Raw genomic sequence first — 22,684 nt, 5'->3', positions numbered from 1 at the left:
TAGCATGCATGAGGCTCTATATTCTATCCAGCACCATATAAATGGGGTGTGGTGGAACACACATGCAGTCTCAGCACTTGGGATGCAGAGGGAAGAGGCTCAAATTTCAAGGTTATCCTCATCTTCACAGCAAGGTTTGAGGCCAGCCTGGGATACATAACATCCTGTTTCAGAAAACCACCATGGTTCAGTGGGTAAAAGCACTAGCCACACAAACCTGAGGGTCTAAATTCAATCCCTGGAACCTACACAAAAAACTGGATGTGGTAGTGCACATTTGTAATCCCAGCACTCCTCCTGTAAATGGGAGGCAGCGACAGGAGAATGACCTGGATGCTTGTGGGCCACCTAAAGTGGTGTACACAGCAGCATAAGCAATGAGATCCTGCCTCAAAACCAAGGTAGAAAGATGAGAACTGACTCCTGAAAGGTGGCCTTTGACCTTGACAAGCACGCACACAAGGATGTACACACACACACACACACACACACACACACACACACACACAAACACCTTTATAACTTTTTTTGGTCTTTTTGAGACAGGGTCTCCCTGCAGCTCCAGCTAGCCTGAAACTTGCTTTGTAGACCAGGCTGGCCTTGAACTCACAGAGATCTGCCTGCCTCTGCCTCCCAAGTGCTGGAATTAAAGGCGAGCACCACCACGTCCAGCCATAAACCTTATATTTGAAAGGTTATTCATAAGAGGAGCGAAAATGAGACAAAGCTTGGCTTCTTTCAACGTATCTTATGTTGTAAATTTGTCCAGGGAACTACACAAATATTTTATGTATTTATAAAACTAAACTACACTGTAATAACCAATTCCTAGTAATAAAAACTAAGTTAATTTGAGCACCTATTCACTTACAGAACAACCATAATAATAGACCATAATAACCAGAATAATAGAGCGAAATAATTTCAAATGATACCAAAGCATTACTAGCTACATATCTGTACTAAGCTGTACCCAAAGGATGAAACAAATTGTAAAAAAATTTAGAATGTGTTTTCAGTAATCATAAAATTGGTGTTATTGCTTTGTTATTTTTAAGTATGGAGCATTTTGTCCTGTTAAATATACCAGTTAGCAAGGAGGTACTAAATACTAAGGATGGTTCAAAAGAGCTCTCATTGGATAAGGATGGGACAATGTGAGCATCAATAAAAATAGTAACTACAAGCTGGGTGTGGTGGCACACACCTTTGATCCCAGCACTTGGGAGGCAGAGGCAGGCAGATCTTTTTGAGTTTGAGGTCAGTCTGGTCTACTTTAAAAGTTCTAGGCCAGCTGGGGCTACAAGGGACCCTGTCTCAAAAAGAGAAAAAGAAAAAGGAGGGTAGAGGTGGAAGAGATGGCTCAGCAGTTAAGAACACTGGTTGTTCTTGCAGAAGACCCAGGTTCAAATCCCAGTACCCACATGGCAGCTAACAACTGTCCATAACTCCAATTCCAGGGGATCTGACAGCCTCTTCTATCCGTGGGCACTGCATGACATGGGTGCACTTACCTACACACATACACATTAAAAAAAAAAAAAAGCTATAATAGATTGAAAAACATCAACATATAAACAAAACCAAAGATAAACTGTTACTAAGGGAGGATGTCAATGAGCAGACTTAGTCATTTCAAAATTGGTAACTAATTAAAATCCTTTCCCATATGAACTAGAGTAGATTAATTATCAAATAATGCAGGGGTATTTCTTTATATAAAAGTATCCAAGGGGCTGGTAAGATGTCTCAGCAGTTAAGAGTACTGACTGCTCTTGCAGAGGACCCGGGTTCAATTCCCAGCACCCACATGGTGGCTATGAACCGTCCTTAACTCCAGTTCCAGGGGAATCCGACGCCCTCTTCTGACCTCCATGGCATTGCATGACACGGGTGCACTCACATACACACAGACACAGACACAGACACACGCAAGTATTGAACTGGTTAGAGATAGCTCAAGAGTTAAGAACACCTGCTATTCTTCCAGAGGACCCAAGTTTGATTCCTAGTAGCACCCACATGGCAGGTAACCACCATCCATAACTCCAGTTCCAGAGGATCTGACACCCTTCTGGCCTCTGCAGGCATTGCACCCACATAGTACACTTACATACATGCAGGCAAAAGATTCACACACTTAAAAGTTACCCCTCATGAATTAGCCTAGGCACTGAACATCAATACTGCTATCCCACACAAGGCAGCCAGCCTCCTGGAAGAAAGATTAAATAATACATAAGAAATGTTATAAATAGCCAGGTGTGATGGTACACCTTTAAACCCTGCACTTGGGAGGCAGAGGGGGCAGATATCTGTGAGACTGAAGCCAGTCTGGTCTCCATATCGAGTTCCAAGCCAGCTGTGGCTACAAGGAGACTCAGTCTCAAAAAGACACCCCCCCCCAAACTATACATAATGCTCAGTAGACATTGCTTATGAATCAGGGTTCTATGAAAGAACTATTTGAACCAAACCAGAGGTCAGCAAACACTTCTACAAGGGAGCAGGTGTTAAACATCATAGTCTTCTGACAGAAGTCCTTGTTGTCACTGCTCAAGTCCACCTCCGATGCAGCTCAGAAGCAGCCACATCTAACAGGTGACTTTCTACATAGTATGTGGGAAGACTGGCTCAGACACTGTAGTTTGCTGGCCCCTTATCTAAGTAAGAGGTGTCAATGCTCTCTACTGTTCAATTAGGTCTTCCCAGAAGAGAAGTCAAGTCAGTGATCACTGTTAATTTCCCAAAGTGAAACACACAGAAGGAAAAGTTGACCCTGTGTTCAGGATGACTGTCCCTCTGGATTGATTTTCTTGATCTGAAATGTGTAAGAAGCATGACTGTATTCTGACAAGTCTAAAAGTTTCTCACTGTAAACCATAATAATAAAGCAAATGTCTGAACAAAATGTACTAGGAATCTAGTCTTCTTGAGTTACTCTGATACATATAGGTATACAAACAAGGGTATAAAAAAAGAAGTAACTGAGGTAGATGGGTATTTTACCTTATCCGAAAACCAAATGAGCCTGGAATCTTCATAATATCTAAACATGCCATATTTAGGATCTAGTAATTCTCTCATGATGAGCAAGAAAAATTCTTTGCGTACACCTCCTGCATCAACAGCATCTTCTCCAACAAATATAACCTAAAACAGCACAAGAACATGGAATAGAGCATGAAAAATGAAAAGTTCGTTTTTTTAGGTTCTGTAACGTGCTTTTTACTAATAAATACTTAGCAATTTATAGTTTCAAAAAGTTTAACTTCCAGAGATATACACTTACACAAACATCTACAAAAACAAACCACCACCACAACCAAAAAACCCAAAATAGACTGAAGAGTCTCTAAATAGAAGTTCCAATTCATGTGAAGGAAAATATCAAATTACCTTAAGTGGCTTTTTGTAATCGATGTTCTTCGTTTTCCTAAGAACTTCCATTGCATCTCCTACAATATTCTCTCTGCGCACCACTAGAATTAAGCAGGGATTCACAGATTCAATCACTGGGAGAAAAAGAGAGGAGACATTCTGTCTGTGGGCCTGGTCAATAGCCATCTAGAAAACAAAAGATTAGAATTTTATTTTATTTTGAGACAGAGTCTCACTTGGGTTGGGCTGGCCTTGAACCTGCTATGTATCTGAGGATAACCTTGAAATTCTTATCATTCTGCCTTCACCCATGGGTGCTTAAATTACAGGCATGTGCTACCCATGCCTGATTTATGCAGTGTTGGGGATGAAATCTATGGCCTATGCCATGTAAGCACTCTTCTAACTGAGCTACATCCCCAGCCCCAGCCCCAAAGGATTAATAATTTTTTAAAAAGAAAGGATTTAGCTGGGTGTGGTGGTAAAAGCCTTTAATCCCAGCACTTGGGAGAGGCAGGTGGATGTCTGTGAGTTCAAGGTCAGCCTGGTCTACATAGTGAGTTCCAGGACAGCTGTCTCAAAAAGAAAAAAAAAAAAGAAAAAGATTTATTTTTAGTGATTTGTGTGTGTGTGTGTTATTGCACACTGAGTTGCGTGCCCGCAGAAGCCAGAGGTATCAAATCCCCTTGGAGCTACAGTTACAGGTAGTTATGAACCACTCAACACAACTGAACCTGGGTCCTCTGCAAAAACAGTAAGCACTGTTGTGGAACCGCTTTTCCAATGCTGGGGTTATAGATGTGCCCATGCCTGGCTTTTCTGTGGGTGCTAGAGATCTGAACTCAGGTCCTCGTGCTTTCACAAGTGCTCTTATCACTTAGCCACTTCTCTGTGCCCAAGATTAAAATCTTAATAGTATTGCTACAAAGATGCTGGGTAGCTCAGTTAGAGGTATGCTATTAATTCTAGGAATAATTCCTATACTCCTCAATTTATATTCCATCTAACTCACTATCTGGTACAACACAAAAATTTAGAAAACGGAGACTTTATTTTTTAGTCTGAGACAGGGCCTTGGTGTATAGCCTAAGCTGACCTCAAACTTACAGCAATGCTCGTGCCTCAATCTCCTTAGTGCTAGGATTAACATGTACCACACCACCAGGCTTGAATTTTTTTTTTTTTTTTTTTTTTTTTTGTCTTTTTGAGATAGGGTCTCCCTGAAGCCTCAGCTGGCCTGGGACTCATTCTGTAGATCAGGCTAGCCTCAGACTCACAAAGATCTACCTGCCTCTGCCTCCTGAGTACTGGACTAAGGGTGTGTGCCACCACGCCTAGTTCCCAGGCTTGAATTTTAACATTAATATATAAAAATTTTAACATTACTATTAAGCCAGGTGTGGTGGCACATGCCTTTAAATCCCAGTACTCGGGAAACAGAGGCAGGAAGATCTCTGTGAGTTCAAGTCCAGCCTGGTCTACATAGTGAGTTTCAGGCTAGCTGGGGCTACAGGGAGGCCCTGTCTCAAAAAGACCAAAAAAAAAAAATTTTTTTTTTAACATTACTATTGTAAGCAAAAATGATGATAAATGCGAAGCCTCAGTTTCCCTAAAAACTTAAATAAGAGATAGAGATGGGGAAGTAAGAAAAGAAAGCAGCATAAAAAGAGAATAGGATCAGCTTGGCTAAGGAAGTTATTACAGTCATTCATCCAGTAAGTTCATTAAAGACACAACTAAGCAGCTGGCTTTTTCCATTCAAGTTTTGTTCTTTTCCTGGGGTTCTCCCTATATTCCTGTTCTAAATCAGAATATATCATATCAAAAGCACATGTTATTAACTTCTTTTAACAAAGCCTTCCAAAAATATGGCTTACTAGCATACAAAAATATTTCTTTTAAACTTGTCTTTAGTATTTATTATTAAAATGTTTAGAAGGACTTAGAAAACTGTTACCTGAACAGATGAAGTTATCAAAATTTGGATTTTAAAAACTTTAAATAAAAAGAAAGAGTTCAAATTATGTGAACTAATTTCATTTTTCATTGCTGAAACAGTCATTTATTTAGTTTTTTTGTGACAGAGTACTCACGTAGCACAGGCTGGGCTAAACTCACTATACATACAGTCAAGTGGCCTTGAAATCCTGCTTTTCCTACTTCCACTATCCAAATGCTGGGACTAGGGCTGGGATCACAGTTGAGCACCACCATGCCTAGCTCGTTCTCTCCGCCCCCCCTTCTTTCTTTCCATCTACAGGGTAGTTAACAATTGCCCATGATTCCAGTTCCAGGGGGATCTGATGCCATCTTCTGACCTACATGGGAATTGCACCACACATAAAATAAAAACAGTATTTTTTAAAAAACTTCATTATGAATGTAAAAGAGAAGGAAAAAGGAAGGAGGAGAAGAGAAAGAAAAGACACCAATGACCAATCTAAGGAAAACCTATTACTTCAAGGCAATTTCGAATTCTTCTCCCAGTAAGTGATTGCTTCTCCGTCCATGTTTACCAAGCATACAGTTAGAGGACAAACGGTGAGGCAAGTTTTCTAAACAACCTAACATTCTGTCAGGTAAGCTAGTAAACCTGTTTTAAAAAGACCACATATTTATATAATAAAAGGGGTTCATATTACTTTGTTAGGTTTTTTGAGACAGGGTCTCATTTTGTAGCCCTGGCTAGTCCAGAACTTGCTTGAAGTACAGGCTGACCTTGAACTCGCAGTGATCTACTGCCTCTATCTCTCAAGTGCTGTGATTAAAGGCGAGAACCACCAGTCATAGCCCTTATATCACTTTTAAAGATATATATATAAAAAAGCTATTCTATTTTCATTGCAGCTTTAAAAAAAAATAAGCACCTTTCACATTTACACTTCTCGTTGAACACTCGTCTTCAGAGCTATACAAGGTAATGATAGCCTACAATGGTGCCCTTCTCACAGATTACTGACCACAAGCATTTCAAACATTTTTTAAAGTCAGAGAAAAATTTTAAAAACACCCCCAAATCAAATTGGTATTGTATAATATTTACCTGCATCTGTAAGACTGCATCTGTCTGTAACAGAGTAGTTTTTGCTTGCGCATCAAAAACAAATGGGTATGTGCAAATTGTCACAGGGATATCTGCCAACTGGAAATAAAAGATTAACTCATTAATACAAGTTTATTTATGATGTGTTTATTATGGCTGCTGTCATTTCTTGTAAAGATGATCACATTCTTGGTTCATTCACTGGCATGGTTAGAAATTATAAAAAAAAAGTCGCTTATTTTTGGCTATACGATTTGTACTGATAATTTCATAAGGCATTAAAATAAACCCAGTTCTCAATTTTAGTGAACTGTACACTTCAGAGCCCATAAAACTACAAGTAACAAGTCCTAGCCCCACCCCAGCTGCCCTAGGGACTGTGAATGCTAGCCAAGTGTTCTACCACTTAAGTGCATCCCAGCCCCCGCCCCCCTTTTTTTTGGTCTTTTTTGGACAGGGTCTCCCTATACCCCAAGCTGGTCCCAACTGTCCTGGAACTCACCATGTAGAACAGGCTGGCCTTGAACTCACAGAGATCCGCATGCCTCTGCCTCCCAAGTGCTGGGATTAAAGGCATGCGCCACCATGCCCAGCTTATTTATTCATTTACTTTTGGTCTTTCTGAAGCAGGGTCTCCCTGTAACCCCAGCTGTCCTGGAACTCACTATGTAGACCAGGCTGGCCTTGAACTCACAGAGATCTGCCTGCCTCTGCCTCCCAAGTGCTAGGACTACAGACATGCACTACCATGCCTGGCTTTATTTATTTTTTTTTTTAAGATGGTTTCACAACGTAGGCCAGGCTGGCCTCGAACTGTTGAACCTCCTGCCTCTACCTCCCAAGCGCTGGGTTGACAGTGTGCATCATGTTGCCCAGTACGAATACTTTTTGTTTAGCATGTGTTAACGCCAACTTTAGTAAACTGGGTTCATTCTAGTATTTGGGGCTTTTATATTTTGTACAATACCCAGCTCATATATATTAGGGCTACTCTAGCAGCTGAGTCCATTTATTCCTTCATTTAACAGATACTGAATGCCACTACCACCTAGCCAGTAGGCAGTATGCAGTGTCAACCTTGGAATGGGAGTTCTTACTGTGAGGCTTCCAATGAGGAGTAGCAAACCATGAACAATGTCTTCTAAAGTGATTAGAAAGTCTATTTGAACTTGTAGTTTATTTTAAAAGATTTAATTGTGATTGTGTGTGTGTATGTGTGTGTGTGTGTGCACATGGGGTGCCTAAGGAGGGCGTTGGATCTGCTGGAGTTGGAGTTATAGGCATTTGTGAGCTGCCAGATATGGTTGCCAGGAACTGAACTCCAGGCCCCTGCAAGAGCAGTATGTGCTCCTAACCACTGAGCCATCTCTCCAGTCCTGAACCTGTATTTTTAAAAAATTTATTTTGTGTATGTGCATATACATGTGTGAGTATGCATATGTGTATATGGCATGTGGAGGTCGGAGTACAGCTTGTGGGGATCTGTTCTCTCCTTCCACCATGTGGGTCCCAGGGATCTAATCAAGTTGTCAGGCTTGGCAGCAGATACCTTTGCCTGCTGAACCATCTTGCTGACACTTTCTGTAACAATTACATTTTGCCAGGAGTGACAGTGCACACCTTTAATCTCAGCACTCAGGAGGCAAAGGCAAGTAGATCTCTGTGAGTTTGACACTAACTTGGTTTGCATAGAGACCTTTATGGCAGCCAGGGCTACATAGTGACTCTAAAAAACAGAAAATCTTAAATTGCATATTCATTAGTTTTATTTATTTATTTAGTATGAGTATACGTGGCCACGCATGTGCCACAATACGTGTGTGTGTGTTTGTGTAGGAGAGAGGTACAACATGCAGGTATGAAATTCAGGTTGACAGACTTGGCAGCAGTTGCCTTTACCTGCTGAGCCAGCTCCACGCCCTGAATCTGCAATGTTTAAACCCACTGTGGATCTGCTTTACAGGGAGGTGTACGTGTCTTTAGCATCTCAGCTGCCTATCATGCTTTCAAAAGTCTATTTCATTAAAAAAAAAAAATTGTGTATAGAGTAGGCAAGAACTCTAGCACTGAGCTGTGTCTGACACCAGTCCTATCTTTTCATAATTTTATGTGATACTTGTTTGAGGAAGAGAAAACAAACAGTATTAGACACACAATTTAAAGCTAACTAATGCTTCTTTAGTTCAAGTACTGGCAAACCCACATCAAGTAAACCAAAAGCAAAGCAAAAAACAACAACAAAAACCTAACACTGTAACATAAATAAATTAACATAAGAGCCTCAGTTTTCAAAAGGGAAGTTTAGTTACTCGTTACTTAGGTAAAGTAGTAGAGCTCTGTACATTAAGATAACACGAGAGACAAATAAGATGATCACACTCAAAGTTTAATTTTGGGAAAACTGTGATTATCAATTATTAGCTTAAAATTATGATTTTACTCCTCTAGTATTTTTGCTTTATTAGGTAGGTATTTACCTAATTTTAAAATAAAATTTATTTTTATATTCGGAGAACATACTACATTTTAAATTGGTAGACAAGGAGAATAGGAAACATTTTAAAGTACAAGTTAAATGTTTTACTTAACAGCTGTTTTAGCTTTTGTTTTCAGAGAACTTATTACTTCTAAGGAGTAGTTTGAAAGCCACCATGATACATATATGTGCACACATTTAAAAAGTCACACAAAAGAATTTCACCTTTCCAAAGAAACAGAATATTCTTTATCAACACAAGACTTTATTACACCAGACTTACCTCAGTTAATCCATGGCTGACATCCTAAGAAAGCAATGCAGAATGCACAGTAATGAGGAGCAACGTTAGTGTTCAGACACAACTATTTCTAGTCAAAATAGTATTTCATTTAATTTTCTATAACAAAATATCGAATTAATAAAGCAGAAAATAAATTACAAAAAAATTACCTTTCCCACATATACTTTACACATCTCTATCTATGAATTCAAGACTTATTTAATTTGGTACATTGTGATCACGAATTCACCTAAGTTTGAACATAATGAAATCTGGTTTCAGTAACTAAGTTTCCCTATTTGAAGAATTTATGTAGATTAGAGATTAGTCCTTAACCTGATACAGTCTTCGTGGCTGTTTGTTTTTTATTTTCATTTTTGGCTTTTTGAGACAGGGTCTCCCTGTAGCCCCACGTGTCCTGGAACTCACTATGTAGGCAGACCAGGCTGGCCTTGATCTCACAAAGATCTGCCTCTCTGCCTCTCTGCCTCTGCCTCTGCCTCCTGAGAGCTGGGATTAAAGGCATACGCCACCATACCAGGCTACGGTTCTTTACCTGGAAAACGGAAGAAATAGTTCTCAGGTTTTTAAGCCTTCGTTAGTCTTTTGGAAAGTGAAAATGTTTAGTATATTAATACTACATAAGGTATCCTACAGTGATTTTTTCCCCCTTAAATTCTTATTATAATTGGGGGGGAGAAAGAGGAGAGAGAGAGAGAATATGAATATGAAGGTGAGAGAGGAGAGAGAGAGAGAAAGAGGAGAGAATAAGAATACGAAGGCAAACCATGGCATGCCTGAGGAGGTCGGAAGACAACTTGCGTAAGTTGGTTCTATTCTTTCCACTGTGGTTTTTGAACTCAGGTTGTTAGGTTTGTGCAGCAAGTGTTTTTACCCTCTGAGCCATCCTGCCAGACCTCTTATAGTTATTATGAAAATAATATTAACTCAAACCCAAAGTGCAAGACAGAGCATTGGGGTTGGTAAGTTTTAAAAATAAAGATTTATGAAAGAAAAATAATGAAAACTTACTGAGAGGTTTGACAAGAAATGGTTTTTTTTTTCTCCCAGCTCTAGGAACTGAACCCAGGGCCTTGCACATGCTAAGCAAGTGCTCTACCACTGAACCCTCAAGCCCATTATGTACACTCTCTTTTTCATGCCCCGCCCCTTTTAGGTAGGGTTTCATATAGCCCAGGGTAGCTTCAAATTCCTGATCCTCCTGCTTCCATTTCCCAAGTCCTGGGATTATGGACATGTGTCACCATGCAAAGTTTCATGTAGTGTAGGGGATCAAACCCAGGGCTTCACACATGCTAGGCAAGCACTTTACCAATGGAGTTACATCCTCAGACCTATACATACTTTCTTACTCAAAGTTTCCACATATACTCAGGGTTCAGACTCATAAAGTACTAAAATCTTCCAGAAACCTGTTGGTAAACTTGTAGCTTGTAATTATTCTAGTGAGGACTCCACCTTACTATGAGGCTATTAGGAGGTGACCTGTGGATCTTTGGAATGTCTGTCTGACAGGAATGCCTGTGCTCTTTAGCCAGTGGACAATGTGACAATGTGTGATGGGACTCCAGCCATCCAGTATCCAACTCACTGGGTATCAAAGTTCAGGTGAGGTTCCCTGCTCTGAGTATTATCACACATCAATGTCAGGAAACTCATGTATGATTTTCCAATGAAGGAAAGAATAGTTGCTCTACTATTGGTACTTCTAGATTCTTCCCTATGTGTCTTAACTTGTCTAATTTTAATCTGTATCCTTTCCCTCTAACAAACTGTACTGGGCTATACAGTAGTTTTCTGTAAGTTCCTGGAAGTCTTTTAACAAATGATAATAGCAGAGGACGCAACCCCTTCAAATGGTATCAGAAATTTCTCATCAACTTTGTAGTTGGCTAAATTCTAACATGCTTTGAAAACTGAGGAAGAACTGCCCAACAGTGGAAGTTAAATACCAGTGTATCTTCCCAACACTGGTCCACCCAGATGTTATACCAGCCCATCTATTATAGCTGGTGAACATGTCAGGTATCTCAGTAACTGTCCACAGTAACACACAGCTACTTAAGAGATACACAATACAATACTGAGTACACAAGATTCATGACTTACATACACATAACATCAAAGATGAAAAGAATCATATGCCTTTAAAAAAAAGGACAATTAACTTTTTTATTTTTTATTTTTTTTAGTCTTTTTGAGATAGGGTCTCCCTGTAACCCCAGTTGTCCTGGAACTCGCTATGTAGACCGGGCTGGCCTTGCACTCAAGAGATCCTCCTGCCTCTGCCTGGGATTAAAGGTGTGCACCACCACGCCCAGCAGTTAACTTGAATCTTAAATGTAATTCAAACATAACAATAACAGTATGGACCTTTCTTTTTTAAACAGGTCTCATGCAGTCTAGGCTGGTCTCGACTTACTACTACCCTTGAACATCTGATTCTTCTGCTTCCAACTCCTAAGTGCTAGGATCACGAGCGTGTCCCACTATACCCAGTTCGTCATAATTTTAAAAAAAAATTTATTTTAAAATTTAAAATTTTTATTTATGTATGTGAGCGTTTTGCCGGCATGTAAGTGTGCCTGTGCAAGCAATGCCTGTGGAGGTGAAAAGAGGGTGTCGGATCCCCTGGGAACTGAAGTTAACAGATGGTTGTTAGTTGCCATGTGGGTGCTGGGAACCAAACCTGGGTCCTCTGCAAGAGTAGCCAATGTTCTTAATCGCTGAGCCATCTCTCCAGCCCCTATTTGAAAATTTTTATTTTATTTATTTGTGTATGAGTTGGTTCTTTCCTTCTACCATGAAGGGTATCTCAGGACATGAACTCAGGTTATCAGGGTTGGCAACAAGTACCTTTACCCACTGAGCCAGTTTATTGGCCCTCATTATAACTTTATTTTTTTTTCTTTCTTTTTATGTGTATGATGTATTTTATCAGTATGTATATAAGTGCCCCACATGAGTACAATGCCCTCACAGAGGTCAGAAGAGGGTGTTGGATCCCCTGGAACTGGAGCTACAGATGGTTGTTAGCTGCCAGTGGGTGCTGGGAACTAAACCCAGGTCCTCTGCAAGACAGCCAGTGCTCTTAACCATTGAGTCACCTCTCCAGCACCCTTCACTGTAACTCTTGGTAACTACACAAAGCTGGCAGTGGTGAAAAAGGCCTACAATCCCAGCACTGGGAAGGTGAAGCAGGAGGATTCCAAGGTTGAGGCCAGTCATAGCTAGATAGTGAGACCTTGTCTTTGGAAAAAAAAAAAAAAAAAGAAAATCCCTCAAAGTGGTATACATATGTTTCTGTGTGTGTGTGTGTGTGTGTATGAATACATATATATGTACATACCTATTTGTACTTGTAGTCAAATTACATAGATATGCCATATTATCATAAATTAGGATGGGTATGTTTAAGACAGTCTAAAACTTTACTTACAGTGTCAACATGATGCTCAACTCAGCACTGAAAGTAGCAATGCAAGTATGAATCTTATTTTTATTTAATTAATTTATTAATAATTGTTATTACTGTCTTTTTGAGAGAGGTAGCCCTAGAGCTCCAACTGGCCTGAAACTGGCTATGTAGACCAGTTGGCCTGGATTTCAGAGATCGGCTTGTTTTTGCCTCCCAAGTACTGGGAGTACAGGCATGTGCCACCAAGCCTGGCTTGAATCTTATTTTTACTTTTTAATTAAAAAAAATATTATTTTTATTTTATGTGTATGCATGTAGTAAGTGAACCCGTGTTGTGCAATGCCTGCAGAGGACAGATGAGACTGTCAGATCCCCTGGAACAGTTTCAGACAGTTGTTAGCTGCCATGTGGGTGCTGGGATTTGAACCTGGGTCTTCTGCAAGAAGTCAGTGTTCTTATCTGCTGAGCCATCTCTCCAGCCCCTGAATCTTATTTTTAAAAGCCTGAGAAGAATGTCTTGAAAAGTTCTGTGTGAATGTGAAAGTGTGTTGAACTCCCTCTAAAACAAAGACACAAGCTCTCTGAGGTCAAATGTTGTAATAATATAAATTGATGAATTTATGAATGGTATCAATAAACCTTTGAAGTGGTTACTAACCTTTTTTTAAAAAAATTTTATGTGTATGAGTGTATTGCCTGCATGTATGTGAGTGCACCCATGTCACGCAATGCCGTGGAGGTCAGAGGAGGGTATCAGATTCCCGTGGAACTCGAGTTAAGGATGGTTCGTAGTGGCCATCTGGGTGCTGGGAATCGAACCCAGGTCCTCTGCATGAGCAGTCAGTGCTTTTAACCGCTAAGCCATCTCTCCAGCCCCGGCTGCTAATCTTCTATGTTCAGATTTAACAAACCAAATCATGGGTCCTACATTTTTATTTCTAAGGTGTGATATTAAATCCATTTTGCAACTAAAACAAGCAACAAACTTCTACTCCACAACCATCTACTCAGTATCGTGTTCGGCTATAAATGAAGAGAAAGAAAAATCATGTGAAAGTAAAGTAATGGGGTAATTTTATGTATGCAATCAGAAGTTAAACAAAGGAGAAAAAGAAACACATAATCAATCGTCCCAGGGCTCCTTCACAGTTTTGAAGCACACATTCTGTAACATTCTTCAAAGATCCAGGATCAGAGACTCCAATATTCCTAACACTAGAGAATAGGCAACCTTATAGGAAATAAGGGTCAAAAATTAGGGGCTAAGAGATGGCTCAATGTAATAAGAGCACTGGCTGCTTTTGGAGAAGGCTGGAGTTTGGTTCCCAGTACCCACATAGCGGCTAACAACCATCTGTAACTCCAGTTCCAGGGGATCCAATGGCCTCTTCAGGCATTGTAGGACACGGGTGTACTTACATACATGCAGGCAAAACACTCATATATACAAAATAAAAAATGTCAAAAAGCATTAAAAATCATATCTGTATTTTTCTTTAGAAAAGTACAACCTGTGTCTACAGAAGGATATTTGCATACAAATATAGCTATTTGTACAATGTGGTTGTTTTGTTTGGTTTTTTGAGACAGGGTCTCACTATGCTGCCCTGGAACTAACAATGACCTGCCTGCCTTTGCCTCTGGAGTGCAGTGGTGATTAAAGGTCAATGCCACCATACCTAATCTAGTATATTCTTTATAAAAATATTTATTTTTATTTTTTATTGTATATGAGTGCTTTATCTGCATGTATGTAAGTATATCACATGTGTGCAGTGCTGGTAGAGGCCAGAAGAAGGCATCGAATCCATGGGAACTGAAGTTACAGCTGGTGGTTAGCTGTCATGTGATGCTGGTAACCGAACCCCAGTCTTCTGTAAAGAGCAGCAAGTGCTGTTTGTTTTTGTTGAGACAGAGTCTCACTATGTAGGGCCTGGCTGGCCTAGAACTTGCTATATAGACCAAGTTGGCCTTAAACTCACAGAGATCTGCCTGTCTCTGCCTCCAAAGTGCTGGGATTAAAGGGATGTGCTACCATACCTGGCTGCAACATACTCATATTTTTAAAAAATGAGCTTAGAATAAAAGCTATTAAAAAAACTGTTCCTAAAACCTTTGTTTCTTTTGTATAACAAATAATACATAAATCAAATCACAAAATACAAAGGAAACATACCATTCCATAGGCTTGCTGTTGGACCCAGTTGATATAATCATTCCTTATGTCTATCAATTCTTGTACTTCATGTATATAAAATTTATCATACTGTATAATCTGTCCTGTTTTCTCATTTACCTACAAAAAAAAAAAAAAAAGGTGCAATCAGCATTAAATTTAACTAGTACCTAAAGCAAAGAGTAAAAATCCCTTAAACAGAAAAATGCTTTGGAGGTTTCTTAGCCAATTTTCTATCCCTATGAAAAAATAATTACTGAGTGCCTACTATATATGCAAAATGCGTATTAAGTGCTATGGGAGACTAAATATTTGTAAGATGTTTTTTCTGTCTGCATTCAATATCCCAAAATCCAGTAGAAATAAGTGTTTTACAATCACAACACAGTATTAAAATACGTGCATACAGTATTGTAAACCAGGAAGTAAATGGATTTCAAGTTGGGAAATCGAACCTAAACATCAGTAATACTAATGCTTGCCAAATACTACACAGTGACCAAGATCTGACGACAAAAACTCTAGAAGGTGATGCCTGGAGAAAAGACAGAGAATGAAGAAGCTGCAGACGCTCTTCAGAGATTACATAACACAAGGAAAAGCCCATCTCTACAGTAGAGAGAGCCACCTGATCAAGATTCATCACCAATACTGTGATGACGAAGTATTATCTTACTGCTGACATAATGTAACAAGAAGCAAATATATCATTTATGAAGAAAAAAAAAAGATTTAACCCAAATATAATCACAAACTCTAGAATCTAAATTCTAGTTTGCAGGATCACTAAAGATAGACAAACACCACACCGAGGAATCAAACATGAAAAACCTGACTGTGGGACTTTTACAAGACTGGCCAGAATTCTTCAAAAGGACAAGATATTGGAGATTTAAAAAAAATTTTAAAAAACGGGGAGTTGTTCTAAATGGGCAGTATGATGGCTGAGCAGGTAAAGGTGCCTGAGTGCAATTCCTAGGACTATGCAGTGGAAGGAGAGAACAGATTTCTACAGGCTATCCTTGGATGTTCCCATGAGAGCCATGGCACATGTCCTTTCCCCTGCCTCACAAGCACATACAAAATGAATAAAAGTGGTTTTTAGAGGGACAAGGGGAACTATGAAGGCAGATACAGTAGAATACTTAGAAAAGCCAGTCTCCTGATTGCAACAATTATGAACTCTTGACCACATGTAATTAAACTTAAAAATACTGCTGATGGGGCTGGAGAGATGGCTCAGTGGTTAAGAGTATTGGCTGCTCTTACAGAGGGCTTGGGTTCGATTGCTAGCACTTACATGGTGGCTAACAATCATCTATAACTCCAGTTCCAGGAGACCCAACAACCTCTTCTGACCTCCATGGACATTGCACAACATGGGTACACTTACATACAGGCAGGCAATACACTCATACACATTAAAAAAAGAAAAAGAAAAAGAGAAGAAATACTGCCAATCAACCCAAAATAGGAAAAGATTAAGTATGGACTAATTTTATAAATAAAGAGAATAGATTTTATTCCCTAATCAGTGTGATGGGTATAGGCTATAGGTCAAACAAAAAGCAGAAGTCTTACTGGGCATGGTAGCACATGCCTTTAGTCCCAGCACTCAGGAGGCAGAGGCAGGCAGGTCTCTGTGAGTTCAAGGCCAGCCTGGTCTGCATAGTTGAGTTCCAGGCCAGCTAGGGCTACAGGGAGACCCTGTCTCAAAAAGACCCCCCCCCCCCCGCAAAAAAAAAGCAGAAGTCTTAAGAGATAGGAGTCATAGTGCAGAGACCCATACTATCAAGAATGTCAGACAGTGAAGGAACATCAAAGGGAATCAAAAGGGTAAAGCTGCCGGGCGTGGTGGCACACGCCTTTAATCCCAGCATTTGGGAGGCAGAAGCAGCAGGTTCTCCCAGCCTACCTGGGGCTACAGGCAGACCCTGTCTCAAAAAGACCGAAGGAAAAAAAAAAAAAAAAAAAAAAAAGGCGAAAGCCCCCAAAGCAGAGTCTAAATTCCTCTTGCCTATGTGGCTAACTTTTTCTTGAGACAGGGTCTCACTGTGTATCTAGCTGGCCTGGAACTTGCTATATAGACCAGGCTGGCCTTGGACTCAGAGATCTGACTCAGTCTCCCAAGTGCTGGGATTAAAAGCATCAGCCATCACATCTGGTCATGGGCTAACTCTTAAAACAAGTGCATGGATTGGTGGGATGGCTCAGTGGATAAAGGCACCTGCTGCTCAGCCTGACAACCTGAATTAGATCCCTGGGATCCCCATATTGAAAGACCTCCACACTCATGCTGTGGTATACAGACAAAACAGTGTACACACATATAAATGCAATTTAAAAAAAAAACTGAAGCCAGGAATGGTGGCATATGACTTTAATCTCAGCACCTGAGGGGAAGAGGCATGGGGAATCTCTGTGAGATTGAAGCCAACCTGGTCCGCATAAGCAAGTTCCAGGTCAGCTGAAGTTACAGGGAGGCCCTGCCTCAACACTTCCCCCACCAAAAAAAAAAAAAAAAAAAAAAAAAAAAAAACCCTCAACATATAAACATAAGTATGCATGGGAAAAAATAATAAAAATAAAAAACCAACAAATAGCAAGCCAAAGGATAAATGTTTTTGTCCATAATGGAATCAAACTAAAAGTCACAAAAAGATATTAGTAATCCTAGAATTTGCCTATAACTTTACTTCCACATAAGACACACAAAGCACAGCATGGTTGTCATAGGGAAGAAGGGCAGGAACTTTAAGGAAGCCCCACCTGGAGATCCAGACACAACCTCAAAACCCAGGCAGCATCACGGGAAGCTCTTCTCTGCTCCCTCCCCTGTAAAGACCAGTCTTGAAAGCACCGATTAGCAAACAAGAATCTACCACCAATGAGGGGAAGATGGGGGAGGGGGAGCTTTCTATAAGGCACTAATGAGGCACAAACATGGAAAATCCTTGGCAATCCCTTTCTGTACACACATTCATGTAAGAAAAGCTAGACATGGTAGTGTATGCATGTAATCCCAGCACTAGGGAGGTGGAGACGGATCTCCAAGTCTTGCTGACTATCTAGTATATACAGCTTGAATTGGCAAGCTTCAGGTTCAGTGACAGACTGTCTCAAGAAATAAGGTGAAGAAGCGATTGAGGAAGACACCTGATATCAGCCTCTGATCTCTACGTGCATACACATGCACATAAACAAGCATAAATTGCAAATGATTCTATAAGGGAACTATCAGAACTAACAATTTACCAAAGTGACAGAGTAAAAGTCCAATATTCAAAATTTCAAAACTGTTTCTCTCTATACCAAGAAAACAATGAAAATGTTTATCTACATTATTTACGTGCTTATTTTTATTTGCAATTAAGAACATGGAACATGCCACTGCACACAGTGGTGCATGCCTTTATTCCCAGCACTCAGGAGGCAGAAGCAAGCTGATCTCTGTGAGTTCAAGGTCAGCCTGTTCTACATACTGAGTTCCAGCCCAGCTGGGGCTACAGGGAGACCCTGTCTCAAAGACAAGACCCACCCCCAAAAGAAGAGAACATGAAACATTTAGGAATAATATTTCAAAGTATGTGTAAGACTTATGACAACTTTGGAACATTACTGATATGTATAAAGATAGTCAAATCCTGAAGAGGCTGGACAGACATCAGTGGCAGAGGCATGCCTATGCAGGAGATTCCTGGTTCAATACCATACCCACTACTGCACAGACTTACATACACACAAATACAAAAGGAAAGAAAATTAAAAAGGGAAGTGTAAAGATTAAGAAACATAGTTTGAGGAAGGCTACTCTAGGCTTCAAGGCAAAGAGACTCGCAGGAGCTAAAGGAGACAAGTTTTAGACATCCCAACTCTAAACAGCTGGTCCAAAGAGAATGAGAGGCACATGGAATAAAACTGGACCAAAGATGCAGCTTACAGTAAGCCAAGCTAAATTCTGTCTGGGTCAATCAACCATAGCCCAAACTCAAGTGAAAACTGCCCACTCCAACAGGATTAAGTAAGTGCTCACTACTGTATGATAGTAAATTCTGGAGTGTTTTGCAGAGTATACTATGGCAAGAGCTGACAGATGATGAAACAATGTTTTAGAGCCAGCAAGTGCTAGAATCAGTGGTATCTTATGAAAAACTTCCTGCCTGTTTAGTAAGATAAAGAAGAACGCAAAGTTAGTAGGGGGAGAACAAATCAGGAAGCTAGCGAGAGAAAAGATTTCCAGGTAATAAAGCACGTCAAGATCATGATAAGTAAATGGCTAAAGCACAAAAACATTTCATTACTTCAAGCCTCAGAAACGACAACAGTAAATGCCAGTGTCCTGTACATGTCAGAAAGATACTTGGTATGGCAGAATGTGAGGGCTTGGAAGGAAGAAAACTCTGGTGTTGGAGCTTATTTTATTTCAAAATAATGGCAAGAGCACAGTGTGGTCGCTTACTGTAATCCCAGAACTCAGGAGTGCACGTTCAAGCCTACGCTAGCAAGTTCAATACCTACTGATTAGAGACCAGCATGGGTTACACGAGACCATGTCTCAAAAAACAAAAAAACTCCACAAAAATTAAGGACTAAGATATGATTGAGAATTAGTTTCCTTCCTCCCCTCGCCACAAATCCTTAAGATTTTATTCATTTTTGTGCATGAGTGTTTTGCCTGCATGTAAGGGTGTGCATGCCTAGTGCCAAGGAGGCCAGAAGAAGGTATCACAGATTACCTGAATGAACAGGTGGTCCAGGGCCATGTGGGTGCTGGGAACCGAACCAGGATCCTGCTGAGAGGATTATTTTCTTAAAAAAAAAGAAAAAGAAAAGCCCAAAGCAGAGACAGCAGGTGGGAGAGGTAAAGAGTATAATAAAAAAAGCCATGTAAGGAGACTGGGTCACACACCTTGAATCCCAGCACCCATGAGCAGAGGCAGGCAGACCTTAGAGCTACATACTTGAGACCCTGTCCCCTCCAATGCCCCCAAACAAACAAAACCTCTAAAAGAAGAAATTAGTAGACAAAGAGTTTAGGTCAATTTTGATATATTTCAAACTTCTGCTGTCAGGTACCTCTAAAGGAAAATCTGAGCACGCACACTTGACAGCACTACTTCCTTGCCCAGGGGAAATGAGAGCATTAGCACATATCAAGAAAGTGAGCCAGGGCCTGGAGAGATGACCTGGCAGTTAAGAGCACTGGCTGCTCTGTGGAGCACCCAGGTTCGGTTCCTAGCACCCACATGGCAGCTAACAACCACCCCTTACTCTAGTTCTAGGGAATCCAACACCCTCTTTCTGGCCTCTGCTCAAACTGCACAAGTGCACTTACACAGACATACAGGCAAAACACTCATACACATAGAATAAATAATTAAAAAGGGAACTAGATTTGAACTGAATTGTAGACTTTTACCTTAAGATTCATTCAAATTTTAGGCTCCAATAACTTTCATTAGACCCTGTACTACTTGTGTACATTATTTCATTTCAATAACCTTACAAAACAGACCTCTTATTTTCCAAAGTTGATGCTTTTATTTTTATTTATATGTATGAGTGTTGTGCCTGCATGCATTTAAGTGCACTACATGCATGCAAAGCCTACACAGGCCAGAAGAGGGTGTCAGATCCCTGGGAACTAGAGTTATGGATGGTTGTTAGTGCCATGTAAGAGCCAGAGCTCTCTCCAGCTTGCAGTTGATGCTTCCAATCCCTTTATTCACCTACAAAAGCACTTGGGAGTTATTTTTCCCCCCAATATTTTGATTAACTTACACATCACTAAAGTTCTTATTTGGAAAAACAGACCATAGTGAAGTTGTTATTACTGATTTTCAAACAAAAGGCACCTACTCTATATATGGAAATCAAAAATGTTATTCTAGAGCACAAATGGTCAGCAAGTAACCACATGCAGGCCAAATATTAACCCCAATTTTGTAAATAAAAATTTTAGTGGAAAGCAGCCGGACCCATCCATACATATGCTGTCCACAGCAGAGCTCAGGGCTGAGCAGCAGCAACAGAGACTGTATCTCATGAGTGCAAAACACCATCAAGCCCTGTACAGAAAAACTTGTGGACCCTTGTCCCAGACTTCAGTTATGTGCTTTAAACAACTAAAATCTTCAACAACTCTTTTTACTAAAAGGAATGTACACAATTTCACACAAAGACACACAAGCAAAACCACAATGGCTTTCCCTCATCAATACTTTCACATCAGTCTAAATTTCATGACTTGTTGAAAAAGTAATTCAGATCCTATTACTCTCTAAATATTTCTTTAAAACTTAAATACTTAAAAAATTTAAATATAAACCAGTTTCCTTCCCCAAAGCAGTGTTTACAGTCTGAATTTTCTGAAAATATAAGTTTTAGGGCTAGAGAGATGGATGAGTGGTTCAGAGTGCATACTGCTTTTCCAGAGGACCTGAGTTTGGTTTCTAGCACCCACCTTGGGCAGCTCACAACTGCCTCTAACTCTAGCTCCAGGGGATCCAATGCCTTCTGCTGGCCTCCCCATGCACAACCCATATTCATGCACTCATACACACACAAAAATAACTTTTTTTTTAAATGCTAACATAATAAAAATTACTAATTTGAAATCAGGTTTCGTTCAAGAACAAATTTCAGTAAAACTTTGACTTGAGGGGAATTATAGCTGGTAGTTAATTCAGATACAATGATTTGATAACTAAAGTGAAATCCAGGTAATACCACCACCTTTAAAATAAAGAAACTAGGTACTGAATGGAAGATTAATCCAAAAGATTTGCATACAAATTTACATACAAAAATGAGGGACTTTATATGGGTATGTGTGTATCAGAAACACTTCAACAAGATATCCTTTTCTCTAAGTCTTTTTTAATCTTTCAGTTAGTGCATTACATGTTCTCCTTACCTACCACTTACTGTGCTATATCATGAATATTCATTTATTTGAACATAATGACCTTTCTGTATTATAAGCTCAACAAGGACAGAAATCACACCATTTCCTTAATGAATCTTGAGCATCTAATATGACAGGCATACAGTAGGCACTCAATAAATATTTTCAAGGGAAAAATAGAAGTCACATGATAAAAGTTCAAAACAAAATCTCGTTTTACTTAAAACGTTCAAAATGTAATCTATAAATTCTAATTGTAATGCTTTTATTTCACTTTTTAATTAAACTTTAGCATTTTGGCTAAGGGGTGGTTACAGTGAATAAACTTATGTTCTATTCATTTGGTTTATCCTTATTGTTCCTCACTCCCCTGCCCCGCTAAAATGTTTGAAAACCAGCCCAGTACACAGGAACTATGCTAAACAGACCAAGTAATAAGCCTTATTTATCTTTTGACATATTGCTACAGCCATAATGTACTGTGTAAAAATTCAGATAATCCAATTACTTGCCAACGAACTTATTTATCTAATTATACATCCATTCCTGACAGCAGGTACCTAAGGATTTTCCTTATGATGCCACTTAGAGCAACGGAAATATTTTCAATTCAGAAAGCTTTCCAACGGACATGACATATGGGAGGAACAAACACATCCTGCAATGAACAGTAAACACAAAATCCAGTTTTTTGGTTCCAAGTCCTGCTCCAAGGTTAGGTCAGGGAGGAAACTTTCCTTCTTTCTTCTTTTTTTAAAAAATATTTTATTTAGTTTTATTTACATGCATGAGTGTATTGCCTGCATGTATGTGCACCCATGTTGTACAGTGCCCATGGAGGTCAGAAGAGGTCATAGGATCCCCTGGAACTGGAGTTACAGATGGTTATTAGCCATGATGTGGGTACTAGGAAACGAACCTGCGTCCTCTGCAAGAGCAGCCAGTGCTCTTAACTGCTGAGCCATCTCTCTAGCCCCCG

The 22,684-nt window shown here is 39.8% G+C and overlaps 1 protein-coding gene across 2 annotated transcripts in view; it reads right to left on the bottom strand.

The window, feature by feature from the left end:
- Herc4 (HECT and RLD domain containing E3 ubiquitin protein ligase 4) overlaps positions 1-22,684 on the bottom strand; it is a 114,418-nt gene that overhangs the window by 21,705 nt on the left and 70,029 nt on the right. The window contains exons 16-20 of one of the 2 annotated variants that reach the window (XM_008832656.3): positions 14,799-14,918; positions 9,184-9,207; positions 6,425-6,523; positions 3,400-3,567; positions 3,010-3,153 (exon numbers count right to left, since the gene is read on the bottom strand). In XM_008832656.3, the coding sequence (XP_008830878.1) occupies positions 3,010-3,153; positions 3,400-3,567; positions 6,425-6,523; positions 9,184-9,207; positions 14,799-14,918 (555 nt within the window). The remainder of the gene's footprint in view (positions 1-3,009; positions 3,154-3,399; positions 3,568-6,424; positions 6,524-9,183; positions 9,208-14,798; positions 14,919-22,684) is intronic. The other variant, XM_017798045.2, reaches the window with a different exon arrangement.

Source organism: Nannospalax galili, unplaced genomic scaffold (assembly GCF_000622305.1).
Source record: "Nannospalax galili isolate Female #2095 unplaced genomic scaffold, S.galili_v1.0 scaffold156, whole genome shotgun sequence".
Lineage (NCBI taxonomy): Eukaryota > Metazoa > Chordata > Mammalia > Rodentia > Spalacidae > Nannospalax > Nannospalax galili.
The sequence above is the reverse complement of the archived record's forward strand: the minus strand, read 5'-3'. Positions and strand labels throughout refer to the sequence as shown.